The following is a 21834-nucleotide window of genomic DNA, read 5'->3' on the forward strand; positions in this document are numbered from 1 at the left end:
TGTCATACATGTCAAACAAAGGTGACCTCAGGATACTGCAACTGTCATAAATATGAGTCAGTTGCTGAGCCTCTGAATTTTAATCACATGACCATGGGAATGCTACAACAGTCATAAGTGTGAAAAACGGGCATTCATCCATTTTTACTGCTGTTGTAACTTTGAATGGCCATTGTAAGTTGAGGACCACCTGTATTGGATCCTTACTCTTAGATGGAGCCACTGAAAGAAACTGTAGTGCTTAAAAGTATGGGAAACCTGAAGAATGTCTAAAAGAATGAACCAGATCCAAATCATGGGGGACAGAGCCAAAGACTTGCTATGAACTTCCATCAACTTTCAAATATAAATAAACAACAATGGATTTTCTGAGTTTGCTTCAGCTCAGGTTCAGTAGTATTCCCAAGATAATTTGAAATATATATTGTAAATAATATGGACAGAGCTGACCTTTCAGGGGCTGTTGTAAGAAAAGTTAGTAAAATAAGCATTGGTCTAAAAATACTGGTTTCCTCTCTTAACAATTCTGTGTGCCCTCCCAACATTTCCCCAGTTCATTATCATCACTTTTGTACTCATTAAGTTAGTAGATTTTCAAAATCTCAAGAAGGAAAATAGTTATAATTCGAATAAGTAGCACTGTGTTTGGGCACCTTTTACAATAGATCTCCAGATATCAGCAGGATATTCTCTTGTTGAGCAAAAGGGGAGGGATCAGCATTGTCACTGGAGCCAAATCAAGTATAAAATAGTTCCCAGCCAGACTGTTCGAAACTTCTCTGCTGAAACAGTGTCTGCTATAAGAAGGAAGTGGTGAATCCAGCACAGCTAAGTGGCGACATGTCAGAGTTTCAGCAGCTGATGCAGGACTCCATACCATCTGCAAGAGATGTTCTACAAGAGAACTATAGCAACCTCCTCAAAGTGGCAGATTATTGTGACAGCAACTATGAGCAGGTGAGTTACGGTGGGACAGGAGTCAAAGGCAGCCTAGCTTGAAAGAGAAACTGGAGTACCCTGGCTGGGGCAATTCAGTATCTGGGCTAGGTTCTCAGGCAGCTGAAGATACTTGCAGAGGGAAATGAGCAAGATAGCACCTGTATTAACTGTAGCATTGCAAAACATGCTGAAGAACATCTTGAATCTATATGGGAAGTGGTCAATGTGGAGTTGAGACTTTCAGTGCTCTTTACCGCTAATATAAATGGGGGAGCCCGATGGCAATGAAGGAGGAACTGAAAACACCTAAAGCAAGGGTGGGAAAATTGTAGTTTTTACTGCCTTCTTTCTGCAGCTGATATAGTTTCCAAAAATGTGACTCAAAGTTGCACTGCCAAGTTTGGTGACAAATCACAAATTTCAGCAATGCAACATTTTGATTTTTTTTTTAAATAAAAAATAAAGATTGAAATGGGCATATTTGTGTGTCTATTTTGCTTTTTCCTACCCCATCTCAAAGCTAGATAAAAATTTTTGGCATTGCCTCTTTTGATAATATCACTGTATTATTGACATATCTCTCACAATTAAAAGATTTTGATCCCTGGATAATTGCCCCAAGCTAATGGATGCCAAACTGGAGAAAGATGTTATAGATAATATTAAAATAGTTTTCTCAAGACCTGATAGAAAGGAATTTCCATGGTCTAGAAATCCATAATGTATTGCTGAGCATAAACCGTCTTTTGACATTTTCTAGCTGTTTGTAGCCAATGAAATTGTATATGAGAGAGGAAGGGAAGATAATTCTTTCTCTTGGCAGTAATAGTAACATTGATACTGCAAGTTTCCATGGGAGCAGTTGTCTCTTAATGTCTTCCTTTCAGATTTAATTGAAATGTGGGAAGTCAGGAGGCCTGCAAACTGATGGAGATGATGATGCAAAGAAATACATGCCCTGGCCATGACATGTAACTAATGGCTGAAATGTCCATCACCACATTGATTGCCAGGGTTGATCTGGCTGATCTGGATGGGTATCTCTTTCCTTCATCACTGGAAGCTTTCAAGAAGAGATTGGACTGCCATCTGTCAGAAATGGTGTAAGGTCTTGGGCATTGGACTAGATGACCTACAAGGTCCCTTCCAACTCTGTTAATCTAATCCTTCCTCACCATTCCCTATGTGTGTCTCCTAAAGCTGCACACTCAGTAGAAGAGGGCAACCATTCCAGATAGGAGTGTACCAATCTTCGGTCTACTAAATATATAGTGCAATACTATATTTGCTGGAATATAGGTGAGATACCATATGGTATTCTATTGTATCTACAATTAGTCACAATGCTGTCAAAATATTGCATTGTGTGTCGTGATGTCATGACACAAGCCTTTCATATCCCATTGCAATGTCACAGATAAGCATGAAAGATAAGGAGCCAGAATCATTTCATCACTCTGCCTCTACTTGACCCCTCTGTGGGAGACTGGGTATGTTGTAGAACCAGGTGATCATGCAAATCCCTAATAATCCTTATTTGTAATAATACAAATAACATAGAAAACATGTACAGTATGTCATATGAACCTAGGAATTATATTTTATTAAGTTAGGTTAGAATTTAGAGTTTGTGTTTGGGTGAGCCAGCTACTCTATAGCAGTGGTTGGAAATAAGTGCGCTCTCTCCAGATTAAGAGGGCTATCACACAGAATAGGACAAGCACTTGTTTTATTTTTCCAGGCAGTATGACAATTTAATATATTTGATAGACCAGAGAATACATGTTGATTGAAGACTGAGAGTCATTAAATAATGAATGGTATTACACCAATGAGAACACTTTATAATGATGATTATGGTTTAAAGTCCCAGGTTTGTGACTTCCAAACGGAGTACAACTGTCATACTTTCTATCCAACATAATTGATTGGACCTGCAGCCTGGGGCTATAAGAAACTTACTCCAGCCCATCTAAGATCACTGGGCTGGGATATTTTGGAGACATAACTTTATGTTTTTCATGGTTTAATATCACATTTAAACTGGACCATCCAGCTAAAATTCTGCCCTCCCATCCTGAATACCTGTCATATGCTTCTATTATTCTGCTATCTTGCATAATTGTCTCTCATCCCCTTCACGTTTTTTCTAACCTATAGGCTCAAGATAAACGAAAAGCTCTAGAGGAAACCATGGCCTTCACCGTTCAGTCATTAGCCAGCGTAACCTATCAAATCAATAACCTAGCCAGAAACATCCTCAAAATATTTGACTTACAGACCACTCATCTCCAGCAAGTGGAAGCCAACGTTTGTTCCATTGAACAGGTGAGCAAGAATCCTGCTTCAGCAGACACTACGAAGATACCATGTGGAAGATTAATTTGGGGTTGGATTTTTTTTTTTTGAAATTCTGAACACTTTTCCTGTTGGTAGCTTCTATGGTTGGCATGAGAAGTTTTGTATGCATGCATTGATTCCTCCTGCAACCCTTCTTATATTGTTAGCTTTGTGACATCCAAGCTTGCAACATCCAAGCTAAATCTCCAATCTCTCTTTTGTAAGTATCTTGGCATTGTTGGGAAATACCACAGCTGGAGGCTTCAACAAGCTTCTGTATTTTAGTTCAGTATCTTCTGAGTTCAATGTGGTATCTTCAATCTGGTATTTTCAGAGTTCTCATTTTCCCCACCCACATATCTGCCTAATACGCTTGCAAGAGAGTAAGCAAAAGTTATCTTAGCAAAGGAAAGAGCTGAAATCCTTACATAATTACACATGAATATTGTAAATATACTGTATATAGCAGCCTGCCTGTCCAATGGGTCCTCAAGTCACATGTAATGTAGATGACAGGCAATTGTAAGATTAATACCAGTAGGTTCTGGGACAAGTTAACTTGTGACTGGCCTTGCGATATTTGTTTGCATGCCATTTAATTGTATGGTTATTTCCCCAATATAAATGGTTCGTTGTTTCCTATTGTTGGATTGCTTTCAGTTGGATTTATGTTTTATTTAGTTTATTTATGTATTCTATTCTCTATACTAAACTTGCTTTGGCCTAAGAAGACCAATAAAGTCATTAAATGAATCGATTAAATTAAATACAAATCTTCCCTTACATAGTGCCCCTCCAAATGTCTCACATTACAATCCCATCATTCACAACTTGGTGACCAGGGGATTACAAGAGGTATGACCACCACACCTGGAGAGATGGGAAGTTGGCGAATATATGGAGAACTTTCAGGGAATTTCCTTGCCCTCCGAGTCACTGCTAAAGCAGATGCATCTCTGGATTTTTTAAACCAAAGGATTCCTTTCTCTCCTTCTCCCTCCTCTTCTTACTGAAAGTGTGTGAAGATCTATGCCTGTTCCCAGCAGAGATCAGATCCCTCTTCCTGTTACTGGACTGAGACTAAGGACCTGCTTGATAGTTTTCCTGTTTCCTAAGAGTAAGAACAAAAACAAAATAAAATAGAACACATGTGATCAGGAAGCGTTAAGTGGAATGGATTAATCATCTGTACTATTTCACTTGCTTTATACTGCCAAAACATTTATACTTTTATATAACCAAGGCAGGTGTATGCAGTGTGTGTCTGTGTCTGTGTGTGTGTTGGTAGAATGATCAAAGTGCAGTTTGTTGAAGCTGGATCCCAAAATATGCTTTGTAAAAATTGTGCATAAATCAGATATGATTTTCTTTTGCCTCTTGGACACCCCCATTCCCCCCCCCCCGATTTTAGAAAAAAGTTGTGTTTGTGAACCATTAGGACACTGGCTTTTGGCTCTTCTAGGCTTACATTGTTTCTCCCAGATTACCATGCTTGTAATCTGAGGATTGTGCATTTAGGGGATGATTTGGCAGCCGCAAATATTTTCTTTCAGTTCAGCAGATAGAAAATAAGTTAAATGTTGAAAAAAATCAAGGTTGAAGTTCGATCTGGCCTGAGATCCTTTCCTTGCTTTCCAGCTTGAAGGTTCACTTCCCAATTCGGATGGTGTTTCAAGCAGAACTAGACACAATGCTATCATTTGTGCTGGCCAAATAATGTGGTGTGTAATGATAGAACAATTTAGGTGTTTCCCTCACCCCACCCCCGAGAGATGGGAAGCTGATGGTGGGAGAGGAACTATGGACGAGTCATATCTGGTTCAAATCAGTTTAAACAGTAGGAAAGAGAAATTCCTTTCTACCAAATGAAACCTGATCCATCCCTCACAGTAGTGTTTGCATTGGCTATCAGCAAGTAGCTGAGTTCCCATTTTGCACTGAACTACATTTTGCATAACACATCAAGCCATAAGACTTCAGTTACACGTGACAAGGGTGAGGCTCACACAATATGCTTAATTAAACAAATGGTATAATGGTTATTGCAAAGTGAGAATATGCTCAAGATCCTATCTAGAGAGCTCCTATCTCTGCCTTCCTCAGAGATATTTAAATCAGCCCTTGGGATGTTCTCACTGCTTCCCAATTTCCTTGGTTTGCAATTTGGTTTGCAATTTGCAATCTCATTATTATTTAGCTCTCAAATCATGAGATAATGGCCAGGTTTCAGTCCTCGGTGCTATAATCCTGTTTTGTTATTAATAGAATTTCCTTATTTAATTTTTTTTACAGCAATAGCTCACATTCATGAACTCAAACTGATAATGAACTTACATTCTTACTTAGGAACTTGAGGAATGTTTTGCAGGATGAAAATCAGGTCAATATTCTTTCTGGTACATCCTATTTTATAAGCTGAACAACTATATGTTGCATCATTGAGATAGCCAACCTCTGCCTCGCCTGAGTATTGAGTGGCAATCTCAGTAACCCTCAGTTGCTGAATTGGAATATGTACTATGACAGGAAAGTGGGGGGCATAATTAAATTCACGGTAGTAATCGTATGAACTAATTGTATCAATGTTAATGTAAATTAAACCAAATATAATCTTTGTGCTGGCTCTGCATGTTTTATTTGTTTGACTTGCTCCCAAAACTAAGTACAGTTTTGCTCTGAAAATGATTGAGCATTCATCAGATTATTAATGGATCTCTCTCTCTATCCCTTTGAGTAATTTCCAACATGGCCCTGCAGTTTTCTTGACAATATTTCAGAAGTGGTTTTTTCCAAGGGCTGAGAAACAGTGACTCTCAAGATTACCCAGCTTGTGTCCAAGTTGGGACTAAAACTCCTATTACACCAAATTGGCTCTCAATATTGCTTATAATTTGTGATATTATTATGCTAATAATTTCTACATGCTCCACTGAGTTTTAAACAAAACAATGGATTCCTCCATCCTGCAGTCAAATTTTCTAAAAAGAGATACTTTCCAAATGTGATGGGACTCAATCCCCAGAATTCCCAGACAGACTGGGTCTTCTGAGAGTTATAGCTTTTATTACAACTGGAATTGATCACGATGGAAATGCTGTGAACTAACAGTAGAAAATTAATAAAGAAAGGGAAGGAAATGATCACATGCAAGAATCCATTCTCTGGCTCCTGCTCTTGAAGTTATTTTGCTTTGCTCATGGAATTTCACAGTAAATCAAACAAGGTCATTCTCCAGTTGTAACCTTTCAACCACAGGCTCTGCTCTTTTTTCCTCCCATAAAAATATTACTTGAGAATTATTTGGGATAGCTGGCATGTTGATGTTTACTCTCTACACCAAAGCTGTGAACATGAGGCATCTGTGGAGTGCTATGGACTGTGCTGATGTGCACAGATATCATTTGAAATTCAGGCGAAGATGCTGAATTTTATTTTGTTGTAGAATGTTTGCAAATCTTTGGGTTTTCCATATTGCATACTTCTCTATCTAAACTTGCTCACTATTTGTTCACTATTTATGACAGGGGTGTCAAACTCATGGCCCCCAGGCCGGATGCATCATGTGCTGGCCACACCCACCCTCATTTTAGCGAAGGGGGGAAAGTCATGACGACAATGTGATGCCCTGATTAATGAGAAGAAAAAGCCCTGGAAAAGCAGCACCAGTATAGCAGTGAATTCCATCTGATCTAATGATGTGAACCTCATTTTTCCTGTTACATTTCGGCCAGCTCTGTTGATTGATTAGTGCTGCATGTTAACTCTCTTGGGAAATCAGCTGCTGATGGTTCCTGTTCCAGCTTCCCATTATGTCCTGCCAGACAAGTGTCTATTTTCTCATGATACCTTTCTATTGCAGGTGATAGAAATGCATAAGGAGAAAGTGTCCCGTCGGGAAATTGGGATGCTTACTGTTTGCAAGACATTTCCTCCCTATCAGAAAATCATGTATCCAAAGAAACTTGAGCCTTTGCAGCCCTATTACAGGAAACCAGTGGACTTCAGCACTCTGGATGACATTGGCCATGGGATCAAGGTAAGACAGGTACACTCTCCAATTAAAAAATGAGATGCTTTAGTCCTCCCCTCCCCTCCCCTCCCCTCAAGATTCCCAGATTTGGGGTGTCCCTACTGATCCTAATAAGTGCACCAGTGCAAAGGATTTTGGGAGTAGTAGTCCAACAATTTTAAAAGTTGTGCTCATACCCTGGGCTTCTGAGCCATGAAAAATCATAACTGATAGAAAACAGCTACTGCATCTGTAAAGGAATAACATCAAAGACACCTGCAGATTTCTACTGAGGAAGGCACTATTTCCACAGGTGTCCATTATTTGTCTCTTATTTTCTACTATGATAATATTTTAATGTGAATTCTTTTCATTGGGCTTTTTAGTTCCCCATGCTGACTGGGGAATTCTGGGAGTTGAAGTCTACATATCTTAAAGTTTCCAAATTTGAAAAAAACATGCTCTTAGATGGATGGTAAACCCAACCAGTTTTTCCTTGTAATCTTTCTTTCTAATTTGGGTACCTCTTTGGAGGGATTCCTTCCTATCCTGGCACATTTTTCTAAGTTCTTTCTACATATTCACTTGAGGGACACTCTGTCCCTAAGACTTATACTTATTATACTTATGGTATCAGTGCTAAGCTCAATTTGTTTTGCAGAACTTTATGTATTGTATCATAGCAAAATATTGGTTTCTGTTGTTTATTTTTTAAATCCCTTAAATGGGAAGAAGAATAGTTCTATACCATGAAAAAACAAACTGCTTCTCCTATTCCCCAAACTGCAAGACAGATCTGCTTTCTCCACTATAGTGTGATTTCTTCTCAGAGGGAATGTTGGAGGGAACATATATGTGACCATCAACAAATATTTGGCTTTCAGAATATTAAAGAAATTTGGGAGTTGTCCACAGAAGAGCACTTTGAAAATGTATGCCTGATTTAGCATCAGATCTGCTAACCATCAGCAGAAATAGGGCATGTAACTAGGTCTTTTATTCATAAATGTGGGTGTGCTGACCTATGTGGTGCAGCTTTGCTTTTGGAAAGAAGAAGGTTCTTTCCCCACCCAAGTATTTGATGACTTACATAGACACAGAAATTCAACAAGAGACAATGTGTCTCCAAGCACTTCCTCTGTGGAAAAACGTATGTGCTACTAAGCTATTACTCTCTTCCTCCTTCAACACAAAAGAAAAAAAAAAACTTAGGCATAATAAGAACAAGCATAAAAATTTAAAACAGGCATAGGCAACTTATTGAGACACTCAGTACAAGAAGAGTTTGAATCCATGTCATGGATGCTGACAAAAAATAGCTACTATACTATTGGTAGACATCCCTTTTTCAAAATGGCTGTTCTTATGGGCATGGACAATTAAAAAAAAACACACATTAATGAAGTAATCCCTCACCAATTCCCCCTACCAAAGATTCTCTACCACTCTAGTTTGTCTTTTACTTTGGCAGATGGACACACTTCCAAACACACCATATGATTGTAGCCAAACATCCATTTATTTTTGAAGAAGGCCTTTGGCGCTCTTATGAAGCCCCAAAGCATTTTTGGAAGAAAAAAATGTTAGGTTTCTATAAGTTTAAATCACAAGAGAGAGAAAACTTACTAGGCATCCAGGAGCTTACCTGCAGGTGCATTGGTGTCCATAGTCATCAAGCTGCCTCTTCCAGCAAAACTATAAACACTACCTGTACTCGATTCATTCTCCTTTGTAGAGAGTGATTGTACCCTCAGGAAGCCATTCCTTCCTAGATAATTTTCCCTAGGTAAAAAAGAACCGAGAAAATCTTCTCTCTGTCTCCCTCTCCTCCTCTCCATTACACAGCCTCCCCCCCCTCCCTCCCTCTCCCCTCTCTTTCCTATCAAATTTCTATGTTGCTTATCACAATTGTGCTTGTGGAATTTGTTGGATGATCCTGATATGAAAGAAGTTGTTAAAATGTTTTGTCACCCTAAAAATTCGTACCAGTTTATTGTTTAAGATTTTCATATAGGTTTTACCAGTAAGTAATGATTTCTTAAAATAAGAAACAAGGGACAAATTTTAGTCATGCAATTTTAAAGACTATGATTAACCCTTCATAACCTATTAATCCTCCACATATATTTTTATATATTTCAAACATTTCTTCTCTTTTCTCCTCCCCACAAGTTGGGGTACAGTAATAAATCAAGACCATAGGTCTTCCAAATATTGTGGCCCGAGAATAGATATCAAAGTTGCAAAATAAGCTGCTCTTTCTTCCTCCCCATTTTGCAAACTACGTTGAAAGAAAAAAAAAGTGGGGCTGTGTTGGTAACTGGGGTCAGGCATTGAGACTGAACTGGAAACCACATGTGCCTGAAACCGATGAGACAGAGACATTTCGAACTGAGAGGAAGCAGAGCACAACCTCTTTCTTCCCATGCTTCTCTCTCATTTCCCAGTAGCATTCTTGTCATTTGAAACTCTGCTTCCATTCAAAACGTTTGTAGCATTTTAACTAATGCTGATGATAAGCAATGCTTCGATGCTGCTAGCAGAGCAGCTACAGAAAGACAAATAATCATCCATATGGAAAGAAAGCTGCTAACTTAGCGATGGCCCGTCACTAAGTTGGAAAGATGGAAAGGACCATCAAAACAGGTACAATTAAATCAGTGATTGCTAACTAGTCTTTAAGGGACATAGTCACATAATATTACTTTCATCTCTTTCTCAGGCAAATTAGAGTTATTTTGGGAACATCTAGTGTGGAAGGGGGACATTTCTTTTTATCCTAGAACAGACTTTGCCACATGAAATCTTTGGAATACTTAGTGATGAGTCTGGGAATGATATAGCCAATGGCTGCTTCTGTCCTTCCCCCTTATTCAGTCATATTAGACACTGTACCTTTGTGTCGATCTGTTGTAACTTGGTCTGACAAAGAAAATACTTACCTGCTTCCTGTGCCGCTCCTCCCCCACCCCACCATGGTAATATCAGCCACTTGAGTGATCTGTGCTACGAAACAGAGGGATGTGCCCATGAAAAAACACATTCCTAAAAGAGATATTGTTGCAAAAAGGAACAATTTGCCATGATGTCAGCACAATTTTCTGCTGAGTCAAACTTAGGAGGAAAGAAAACTGAAGCAGCAGCCAGGATGAGCTTTACGTTGTAAACTGTTCCACTAAGTAAAATACTTCTAAACATGTTCAAAAAGTAAAGCCTTTTTAGTTTTCTGGAGTCCATGTTTGGTTAACATTGAAGTATGATCACCGACTTGCCCCCGTGGATTGGTATAGATGTGCTGTCTCTGTTCACTGGATTTTGTGAAGTGCCAAGAGAGATGGCATAGTAAAATGTAAAATCTGGAGGAGCCAGATTGGCCCCTCCTAGGAATAAGACCTGATCATAGGTTTGACTTGGTTGTGTGGCTTGCTGGCAATGCTCTGTTGGCAGAAGCAGCGAAGACACAGTGAAAGGAAATGCCACTGAAATATGCAGCCAAGGAGAAAGAGGCTGGCACATAAAAATTGGTATCCGTAGACTTGGCACTTCTTGGTTTTTAAAACAAATAACATATAGAGCAGTACCTTTAAGTCCTAACTTGGTACCTGTTCTCTGGTTCAAAAGTTAAATCTAAGATGTGACATAAATGTCTGTACTGAACAATCAGTCTTGAGACAAGTGCTAAGAGCTAAATTTAAGTGTTGACTTATGTTGCCAAGGTCAGGATACTGCATACAAGAAAAAGCAGACTTCGGACTTGAGAATTGAAAAAAACAAATGAAACCAAAAGCAACTTTAGCCTTATCATGCAAAAATAAAATAAAATCCTAGCACTGAGATTAATGAGATGACAAATTGGATTTCCTGCTGGCTATATGTATCTAAGACTGCTTCATTCCATTCAGGTGTCCTTCCCAGCATCCTCCATATATGGAAGTAAATTTGCAAAATTACCTATTGTCTGTAATAACTCCAGTGTGGTGTAGGGTAAATGGAACCTGTTGATGTTTAACTGTGAAGAGGAACCAATGTTAGACAGAGAGTAGTGAGGGACATATTTTGAGGTGACACAGTATGAAGGAACCGGAAGGGAGGAGTTAAGAAAAATAAAGCAGTTTGCATGCAAAGAACTCACATTTTAGGAGTATTATTACAAAATACAACATGGTGTCAGAAGTTCTGTAACACGGTAACTGAACAATGAGGTCTACCCAAAAGAGGAAAATGAGCGGCTGTGGGGATGAGCAGAATGAGGAAGGAGTTAGCACACCCAGCGCTACTTTTAACATCCAACCACCGGAACCCTTTGATTTTTCCAAACCAAATGAGTGGACAAAATGGATGCGGTGATTTGAGAGATTTAGGCAAGCAAGCAATCTCGCAATAAGCTCCGAAGAAAATCAGGTGAACACTTTGATTTACTGTATGGGAGACGAAGCAGATGATGTTCTGCAGGGCCTGAAACTCAGTGAAGCTGATCAGCGTCAGTATACTAAAGTAAGAGACGGCTTTCAGTCATTCTTTGTAGTAAAAAAGAACATTGTGTATGAGCGTGCAAGATTTAATATGCGCATACAAGAAGCAAATGAGACAGTTGATGCATTTGTCACAGCGCTGTATGCATTAGCAGAACACCGTAACTATGGAGCACTACATGAAGAGCTCATCAGAGACAGGACTGTAATAGGCTTGGTTGATACACAGCTATCAGAACGCATGCAAATGGAAAAAGACCTAGACCTGGATAAAGCTATTAATATGGCAAGACAATCACAGGAGATTAAAAAACAGCAAACAACATTGAGAAGTGATGCTAGTGCTGTAAACCTAAAGGATGTGAACTCTTTGGACAGACTGTTTAAAGGCAGGCGTCAGAAAGAAAAGCAAAAATTCAGCAGATCAAAAAATGATGGAGCAAAGCCTCAAAGCAGGCAGAACAAAAACACTAAAGACCCCCAGTGTCACAAATGCGGTGGCATGCTTCACCCTAGACAGGAATGTCCTGCTAAGGATGCTAAATGCCATACATGTGGGGGAAAGGGTCACTGTCAATGTGTATGTTTTGCAAGCAAGGCTGTGCATGGCATTGAGGAAGAAAAGTTTCTTTCTTGGCTCTGTGACGTCACATGCTGATCCATGGACTGTGGAAATCAGAATGATGGATAAAGACATCACGTTCAAGTAGGATACTGGAGCAGATGTCACTGTTGTTTCACAGAAGAATTTTGCCAACATTTTTCACAACACACAGGTGCCGGTGCTGCAAAAAGCAGAGAGACCTCTACTGGGTCCAGGGAGAATTCCACCGGAAGTGATGGGGTTTGCCAAACTACAGCTAAAGAAAGGAGCAAAACAAATTACAGAGAAGGTGTATGTGGTCAAAACCCTGAGTGTGCCTTTGCTGGGACTGCCAGCTATTGTAGTTCTTGATCTGTTGGTTTGTGTGGATAGTATTGACATGGAAAACCTGAAGTCAAACTACCCTAAGTTATGCAGTGGCCTAAGGGAGGTTCGACAACCTTATTGTATTAAGCTCAAACCCGATGCTGTGCCTTTCTCTTTGAAAACCCCAAGGAGGATTCCCCTACCATTGATGGGGAAAGTCAAAGATGAGCTTCAACGCATGGAAAACTTGGGAGTAATCACTCATGTGGAAGAGCCTATGGACTGGTGCGCAGGCATGGTAGTGGTGCCCAAGAAGGACAGCAAAAAGGTGCGTTTGTGTGTGAACCTGACTGGCTTGAACAAGTATGTGTGTCGTGAAAAATTCATTTTACCATCAGTAGAACAAAGTCTTGGAACACTGGCTGGTGCTAAAATGTTCAGTAAATTAGATGCCAACATGGGGTTTTGGCAGATACCTCTCACCGAGGATTCAGCAAAGTATACCACATTCATTACACCCTTTGGGTGGTTCCACTTTAACCGTCTTCCATTTGGCATTGCCTCAGCGCCCGAATATTTCCAATGTATGATGGCGGAAGTTACACAGGGGCTGGAAGATATAGTTTGCCACATTGATGATCTACTGGTGTGGGGACGGGACCAAGAAGAACATGACAATCAACTCCGTGCAGTGCTAAAAAAACTGGAAAAGGCAGGAATCACTCTGAACGTGGATAAGTGTGAACTCTCCAGGAGTGAGGTGATCTTTTTGGGTCACATCATCTCTGATGCAGGGATACGACCTGACCCAAGGAAAACAGAGGCTATCAGAGCTATTAAGGAGCCCTCTAGTGTGAACGAACTGAGGAGTTTTCTTGGCATAGTAAACCAGCTGGGGAAGTTCATCCCTCAGTTGGCAGAAAAAGACAAGCCACTTTGTGATCTCCTTTCTAAGAAAAACTGTTCAGTTTGGGATGTGGAACAGGTCAGGGCATTTAAGACATTGAAAGATGCTTTGTCTTCCCTTCCGGTGCTGGCCATGTATGATCCGAACAAAGTCACGAAAGTGTCAGCAGATGCATTTTCATATGGCTTGGGCGCTTTTCTTCTTCAAGAGTGTGGAGATAAATGGAAGCCTGTGGCTTACGCGTCACGTTCACTCACTCCAACTGAACAATACTATGCACAGGTGGAAAAAAAAGGCCTGGCTCTAACCTGGGCATGTGAAAGATTTGGGGATTTCCTCCTAGGAAAGCATTTCTGCCTGGAGACTGACCATAAACCACTTGTCAGTTTGTTTGGAGACCAAGCACTAGATCTTCTACCCTTGAGAATTCAGCGATTCAGGATGAGGCACATGCGTTACTCTTACTACATTGTGCATGTGCCCAGAAAGTCACTTTGGACAGCAGACACATTGTCAGATTCGCCTATGGACTCTCACATGTCCAAAGCAGAACTGGAGCTGATGAAAAGCACTAACATATATGTGGACTGTGTCGTAGACACCTTGCCTGTTAGCCACACATATATGGAAATCATAAAAGAGCAGTTGCAAGCTGATAGTATTTGCTCTCAAATCATGAAATTGTGTGCAGATGGATGGTCAGTGCATGCAAAACAGGAACTTGCACTGAGAGGATACTGGCCAGAACGAGCTACACTCACTGTACAAGATGGATTACTACTGAAAGACACTAGGCTTGTGATCCCATCCACTCTGAGGAATGAGGAATGAAGGACACCAAGGGGTGGTGAAATGCAAAGAACGTGCTCGTCAGTCTGTGTGGTGGCCAGGACTCAGTCAGCAGGTCAGCAAAATGGTGCTCAAAATCCTAAAGAGCATCAGAATCCTAAAGAGCCACTCATGACATCTGAGTGCCCTGAAAGACCATGGCAAAAGTTAGGGACTGACATATTTGTACTTGGAAGGAAAACATACTTAGTTGTGACAGACTATTTCTCCAGATATGTCAAGATTGCACTGCTATCGAACACTAAGTCAACTGATGTCATTGTCCATCTGAAGTCAATCTTTGCCCTGCATGGGATTCCAGAGGAGTTGATGTCAGACAATGGACCACAGTTTTCTGGCCAAGATTTCTTTCATTTTGCATCCACATATGGGTTCAAACACACTACCAGCAGTCCAAAGTTTCCACAAAGTAACGGAGAAACTGAATGTGCAGTTCAGGCAGTGAAAAGTCTCTTGAAAAAGGCTAGCAACCCTTATCTGGCCCTGCTTGCCTACAGAGCTACCCCTCTCCAGAGTGAATTCAGTCCGGCTCAGTTGCTTATGGGGTGACATCTTCGTACCACTGTGCCGACTCTTCCCTCTCAGCTAAACCCAGCATTGCCAGATGTTGACCATTTTGCTCATAAAGAGAGAGAGAAGAGGAAATTGAATACTGAATACTACAAAAGGAGACATCGTGCAAAACCTCTTAGTGATTTGGTACCAGGAGAGCATGTATGAGTTACTGATACAAAAGAATCTGAGACTGTGCTGCAGAATCACATGAGTCCAAGGTCATATCTGGTGGATGTACCTAAAGGTGTGGTGAGACGCAATCGTCAGCACTTGATACCCTTACACACACACATGCAAGTGAAGGAGGAGCAGTGGAGCAGCAGGAGTTGCCAGAGACAAACAGTGAACAAGTTTCTACATCACCTGGGAAAACACTTAAAAACTTTCCTAGTGTGACAGCTACCCCAAGGACAAGGTCCGGGAGAGCTATAGTTAAACCAGAGAGACTGAATCTGTGAACTGAGAAAGTGAAAAAGAGTTAATGTTGATGTGTAGTTCAGTAAGAAATCTGAGGTGCAGAATAGTTTAAACACAGTTAGGTGTATTGGATTAGTAAATAGTTATATGATAACATTTTCTTCCCTACAGGATTTAGATAGGAACAGACCTTCAACAAAAGAGGCAGAATAATCCTCTAAGGTCTGGTGAGACAAAGGTAGTCTACCCTTTGTTCTCTAGAAAAGGGAGATGTAGTGTAGGGTAAATGGAACCCGTTGATGTTTAACTGTGAAGAGGAACCAATGTTAGACAGAGAGTAGTGAGGGACATATTTTGAGGTGACACAATATGAAGGAACCGGAAAGGAGGAGTTAAGAAAAATAAAGCAGTTTGTGTGCAGAGAACTCACATGTTAGGAGTATTATTACAAAATACGACATCCAGAAGAAGTAAAAAGACATTAATTCTACAATGTGTATCAAAAGTCTACAAAGTGCTCTGAAGCCAATTGATTTGATTTGTCACTTCAAAGTTGCTTAGAATTGCAAATTTACTTCAACAGGGTGATTTGATCCTGTTTTAAAGCTTTGTACAACCCTATTTACCAGACATAGGCACGAAGAGAGTAGGAGACAGTGAATGATAATAAATACTTTGTCCTACCACTTCTCATTTTGAGTTATGCAGGTAATCCTTTGAACTGTTGTGCAGTACATCTGTGGACATGGAGATGTTTTCAATCCCAATCTGAAAGGGTAGAATTTAGCACAACAGGGGCACTGGAAGTCCATTGTTATAAAAGCTGTGGGTATTATTCTGTGATTCTATTCAGTTTTCAATCATTTTGGTGGCACCTGTCTTCAAAGCCAGTGCGAGCATCATAGCACAGGGCTCTGTAGTGGCTTCTTTCAGCAGCCACAGCTTCTAGTTCCCTTGACCAGTGGTCCCCAACCACCGGGCCCCAGACTGGTACCAGTCTGTGGATCATTTTGTACTGGGCCGCCTATTTTGCTTGGGCACTGCCATCTTGTTTCAACGGCACTTGAGAAAGTGCTTCCGGGTGAGCTTGTTGGTCGTTGGTTGGAAAGCGGCGTTTGGGTGCTGAAGGAATCCTCGCACCTTAGTTTCGTCGAAGGGTGGGGCGGCTTTGAACGAAGAGCCATCCCGATGGCGGTGGAGTCTCGCGTTACTCAGGAGGAGATTAAGAAAGAGCCCGAAAAGCCCATTGACCGCGAGAAGGTACAAAGGAGGAGTTGAAGGTGGCGGGCAGAAGTGGGGGATGGCTGGCTGGCTTGGCACTCTGATGGAATTCAAGAAATGGTTGGAGGATTTTTCTCTTCCATGAGCCTAGAATCTCATCTTATTAGTACCAAATGCCTCCTGGCTTTTAATACTGTGTTATGGAAGCTCTGCAGCTTTCTAGTTGCTTCCTGGCGTTCAATAATATCACTTTTTTTGTCTAGAAATTCTGAAAATTTAGTATTTACCACAAAGAAGCCTATATCATCTGCTTGCTTTAGAATGCCTCCCTTTTTGGAGCAGCTGGGGCTTATCACTATGTGAAGTACTCAGATACATCTTTTAGTGCGTTTCTGGAATTCGGGATACCTTGGGAACTCCTGGCAAAAAAAGAACAGAATCCAAGTGATATAACAGCCATTGCTTTGAAAGTTTTCCAGATGCTACAGTAGCATGTTCCTGCATTTTTTTCAGCTTGTACTTCTAATCTCTCTCCTTTAGGATCAAAGTACACAGCTGGCCAAAACAGGGACTCTATCACGGCGATCAATCAAGTCCACGGCTGGGCTATCACCTGGAACCCTTGGGTAAGAATGGATCAGCTAATAGCAGGAGCAAGCAAAGGAACCACCACTGAGTTAAGGCTGCTACGGCCGTCTACTGCTTGTGCAGGATAATCATCTAATCAATGATATTTTATTGTTGACAATTTATTTATTGATCAAACTTGTCTAGTAGCCCATCTCACCAAAAGCAGCTCTGGACAGTGTATAGCAAATGGATAAACCAACAAAAAAGATAAAACAAATATATTATAAAAACAAATATATAAACTCTACACAAAGAAGATAAGAATAGCTACCTTAACAATGAAGGTACCCAACCCTGTTTTATGTGAAAAAAATAAATCTGATTTAAAGGCAAAACAGTCAGGGGACTTTGAAGTAAGCAGCCCTGCAGTGGATCCCAGCAACATCTGCAAAAGAGAGGTGAAGCTCAGCAGGATGATGCAAATCTCTCCCCCTTTGGGCAAGTGGATCACAAGAGGCGGGACTTGCATCATGCTGCTCCATCCGTCACCAAGCCAATTTTCAACCCTTGCCTGAAGATGTCTGTTGCAGATAAACATCTTGATAGCCTTCTTTATGAGGGATAGCCATTCTGCTAATAATTCCTTCCAAAATATTATATAAATGAGAACACGTAGAACTATAACGTAATTTCATGCCTTATCATCCCACAATGAACAACTATACTATGGGTCAGTCAAGAATGTTTCTTAAAAGACTGGGCTGCATTGGTGTCCCCACCAGTTCAAAGGACATACTGGTATATATTATTTCATTAGAATGATATAATTTAATCTATTTATAATTCAGATTAATCACTTAGTTTGACAATTAATTATATACTGTTTTTAAAAATAATTTAAATTACATTTAATAGGCATCCAAAGACCAAATGACGCTTTGCATAAAAAGATGGGTTGCTTTAGTCAGAAGTAGAATAACATTCTTTAGGATGTTGTTGCTTGTCCAAAATAATATGGTTAGAAATACTGACATTATATTCTCTCTTATCAGACCCTTTCTAAGTAGGTAGAATCTTAGGCATTGGAATGGATGGGTATGATATTCTTCTATTATTTACTCAAAGGACCAATTATTTGTACAGAATTAAAACTTCCATGGAAACACCGGTTGTGTGTGGAATGGTGGGCTCTGGCCTGTGAAAACAGATTTGATAATAAAATGATCTACAGGACATAACCGGAGTCGTTGCTGTTTATTCTGAACGTGGAATGAATTGATGTGGTTGGCTGTGGGTATTAAATGACTCATCTGTTTCCGTTATATAAACCACTCGGTCAAAATGCAAGAATTTCTCAGGTCTCTGGGTTCAGGCAGACAAGGTGGTGTTTTTTGTTGCTGTTATTTTTTCTTTTTTTTTTGCAAATGAGGATTTTAGGGGAAGACATGCTTTATAAAGTGGCCTCCAAGAGTCACATGGGATGTGATGATCTAAAGAAATTAAGATGAAAATGCTTTTGGGGGATGGGATGTGAACAATTAGGGCGTTAATATATGAATAATTTTTAAAACTTACTTTAAAAATAACATTTGAAAACAATTCTTAAAGGAAAGTTGTATTGTTGCAGGTGTGAGAAATCCAGATATGACTTCTTTTCAATTTTATTTTAGAAGGAGCCAGAAGGTCCTAGAAGCAATTCCACCACCACTTATCCCCGAAGGACAAGTCTCATCAGCTTCATCTTTGTCATCCATAAGGTACCTCTAAGAGACCCTCTCTTCTTCCCAGCAAAGAGCGGAGATGTAAAGAACAACCTTGTGGGAAAAGCAATTACTACAACAAGTGATTAAACACAAGTGGAAAGCAAGATTTTATAATCCAGGAACATTAAAGACAAATTGTAGCATCAAACATCTTTTGTTATTTCACACTAAAATTACAAAGAATTGTTCTAAAGCATATGGCACCACACATGACGATCATTGTCATGTCATTATTTTGGATTTCTTCTCAAATTCCCTATTATGGTGCTAGATAATAGTTACTGCATAGCACTTTAAACTATATCTTTATTACAATTTAGAGGTGTTCTACAGTAACTATTACCTCTTCCTTTATTAGGATAGACAAATCTATTTACTTTGATTGTAGACATTGTTCTTAAATGCTTCCCTTTATGTAAGAAATAGGAAAAAACCAGTATCACTAAGCAAGAATATGAGATAATGTGCTAGCTCAGACTGTTTCCTGTATAGTGTTTTTCTACATACAGAGATGGACAAAATATGTCCCTCTAGATCAGGGGTGTCCAACCTTGGCAACTTTAAGACTTGTGGACTTCAACTCCCAGAATTCCCCAGACAGCAAAGCAAAGGAATTCTGGGAGTTGAAGTCCACAAGTCTTAAAGTTGCCAAGGTTGGACACCCCTGCTCTAGATGTTGTTGGGCTCCAGTTCTCATCAGCTGTGATAGTGAGCCAGTGATGATGGATGATGGGAACTGAAGCTATCCCATTCCAGAATTATAAGTCTATTATTATTTTAAAAAAAGGGTCATGGCTACTTTCCTTCCTTTTCCACTGCCTTTTCAACAAACGTTCCTCTGAAACCTGTCCTTGTCTAAATGTCATAGTAACCTCCCGGAAGCTTTGAACAGCACAAGTATGAAAGATCCTTCTGAACCAGATCCATCACTACCACCACCACCACCAGAAGCAGATGATTGTCTTCTCCCTTCCCAAACAGATTTTTTGCCACCTCCTCCTTTTCAAGCAGAAGATGTTCTTCCTCTGCCTTACCCTGAGTCAGGTAAAAGCCCTTTAAAGCACTAGGAAAATAAATCAAAGTGTCTCAAGCCCTTAATGAGTTGGCATATACAACACATTAATGTCAGCTAGGAAGCATGGGAACAGTATCCAGTGCTCTTGGGAATGGATTGGCTGGCATATAGTGCCTGAGTTCATAAATTACACCACGCTAGAAGTGACTTGATTGACTTATGTCTTAGGTTTTAGCATGACTTGGTATAAGGGCTCAATTACAGAACACCAAGCAGATGAGACAGTTGACTTGCTTATTTGTGAAGCAGGCACCCTGTTTGTTTGCAGAACTTGATTTTCCAACTTTTCCTCTACCACCATCCCTGGACATCTCCAACTGTGGTCTCCCGAAGCCTCCTCTTCTGCCACCTCCACCACCCCCAGAGAAATTGTTGTGGGCCCCAGACACCTACCTGGAGAAAGGTATCTTAGTAAAAATAAGAAAACTCCTGAAAACTGTCTCAACTGTGCGTGATTTCTAATTATACGCAGGACAAAATCAAATCCACACATTAAACAAGAACTTCTCAGCTCAGCTGAGAATGAGAACTCTTTATTATCTATAGTAAAGCTTGGAGAAGAGATAGGTAGGACTGTCTTCCATCTTTATTATCTATAGTAAAGCTTGGAGAAGAGATAGGTAGGACTGTCTTCCATCTTAATTAGTATAAACAATTTGTTCCATCCAGCCTTTTTCAACAGTAGTTAATCTATACTCTTCTATCCCATTTGTCTCAGTGAATTTGGTTATAGCAATGAGTGGCATAAGGTGTAAACCTACTTGATTATATTTCCCGTCACCTGGCATTCTATATCTTTAGCATCGCTGGGTTATCTTAAAGATGTAGCCAGTTGATCTTTTATTTGTTCCATTGACTCTGACTTTATTTCTCCTTGTTTTGTTTTCAGTTGTGACTCTTTACCCTTATGTTCAGAAGAAGGACGATGAACTCTCCTTTACAGAAGGGGTCATTATTTACGTGACACGGAAATACTCAAATGGCTGGTGTGAGGGTGTAACAAGTGATGCAGAAGGATTGTTCCCAGGGAACTACACTGAACCTTTGCACTGAATGAGGCAGAATGGAAGAGAAAAAAAGACAGGACCCTGACCCAAGTTTTATGGAGAGCATGGAGTCATCTAGAATAATCCCACAGGCTGCAAATAAATTTAACAAATAAATTTAACAAATAAGTTTAAGTTGCCAGGAAATCAGTATTTCCCTGACTTAAGTTAGGCTAAAATCAAGCTAGTGAAAGGAAAGTGTCAAGAGTACTTTGGAAATGTCCTTAAATACATTGTAATATAAACACAGGATTTAGGTTCTTCTTCCTCTGCAATGCTTCACAAAGCCTACAATCTTGTTCAGCAGTTAATAAAGAGCCCATCAGGGCTAATTTATATCCTTACAAAAACAGTGGTTTCTTAGAATTCTGAGATCGGGCTTGCCCATGATTGATAAATGTGATGAATAAATAAACGAATCCAGCAACAAACTTTCTACTATTGTAAAGAAAATAAATATGTTGTAAAATATTCTTGAAGGTTTTGTGTGGTTTTTCAACATGCCAGTAGGTGGTGCTATTCTGTAGTTTAATTCCATAGTAGCTACTGCCCCTCTCTGTCCATGCCTGAAATCTTATTTGCATCCCAAAATTATACCACTAGCAGCAAACAATTGAGCAGAGACAGCATGATCACCTATAGTTTTGGGGGGGAGGGAGGGGCAGTCAGAAAAGAAATAAAAGGTAAAATTATCCGAATTAACTCCTTATAGCTTTATGGATATAGTTATGGAGATTTCTTGCAATTGCTGCCTTTCATGT

General features: G+C 40.0%; 1 protein-coding gene across 3 annotated transcripts; it reads left to right on the forward strand.

Moving 5' to 3' along the window:
* The first annotated feature begins 517 nt into the window (after window positions 1-517).
* Window positions 518-21544, forward strand: ABI3 (ABI family member 3). Of its 3 annotated transcripts, none has more exons than XM_026710937.2 (8): window positions 518-957; window positions 3100-3267; window positions 7139-7315; window positions 17160-17245; window positions 18860-18946; window positions 19821-19996; window positions 20296-20430; window positions 20917-21544. In XM_026710937.2, the coding sequence occupies exons 1-8, from the start codon at window positions 841-843 to the stop codon at window positions 21078-21080; spliced, it is 1110 nt and encodes a 369-aa protein (XP_026566722.1). In that variant the 5' UTR covers window positions 518-840; the 3' UTR covers window positions 21081-21544. The 3 variants fall into 3 exon arrangements, 2 of the variants coding, with proteins under 2 accessions (XP_026566722.1, XP_087773535.1); XR_015740275.1 differs by lacking the exon at window positions 20917-21544 and adding an exon at window positions 20648-20903 and having other exon boundaries at window positions 700-957; window positions 20296-20594; XM_087917409.1 differs by lacking the exon at window positions 20296-20430 and having other exon boundaries at window positions 701-957.
* Window positions 21545-21834: the final 290 nt, after the last annotated feature.

This window comes from Pseudonaja textilis, chromosome Z (genome assembly GCF_049901715.1).
Source record: "Pseudonaja textilis isolate UNSWEBS1 chromosome Z, rPseTex1.2, whole genome shotgun sequence".
Lineage (NCBI taxonomy): Eukaryota > Metazoa > Chordata > Lepidosauria > Squamata > Elapidae > Pseudonaja > Pseudonaja textilis.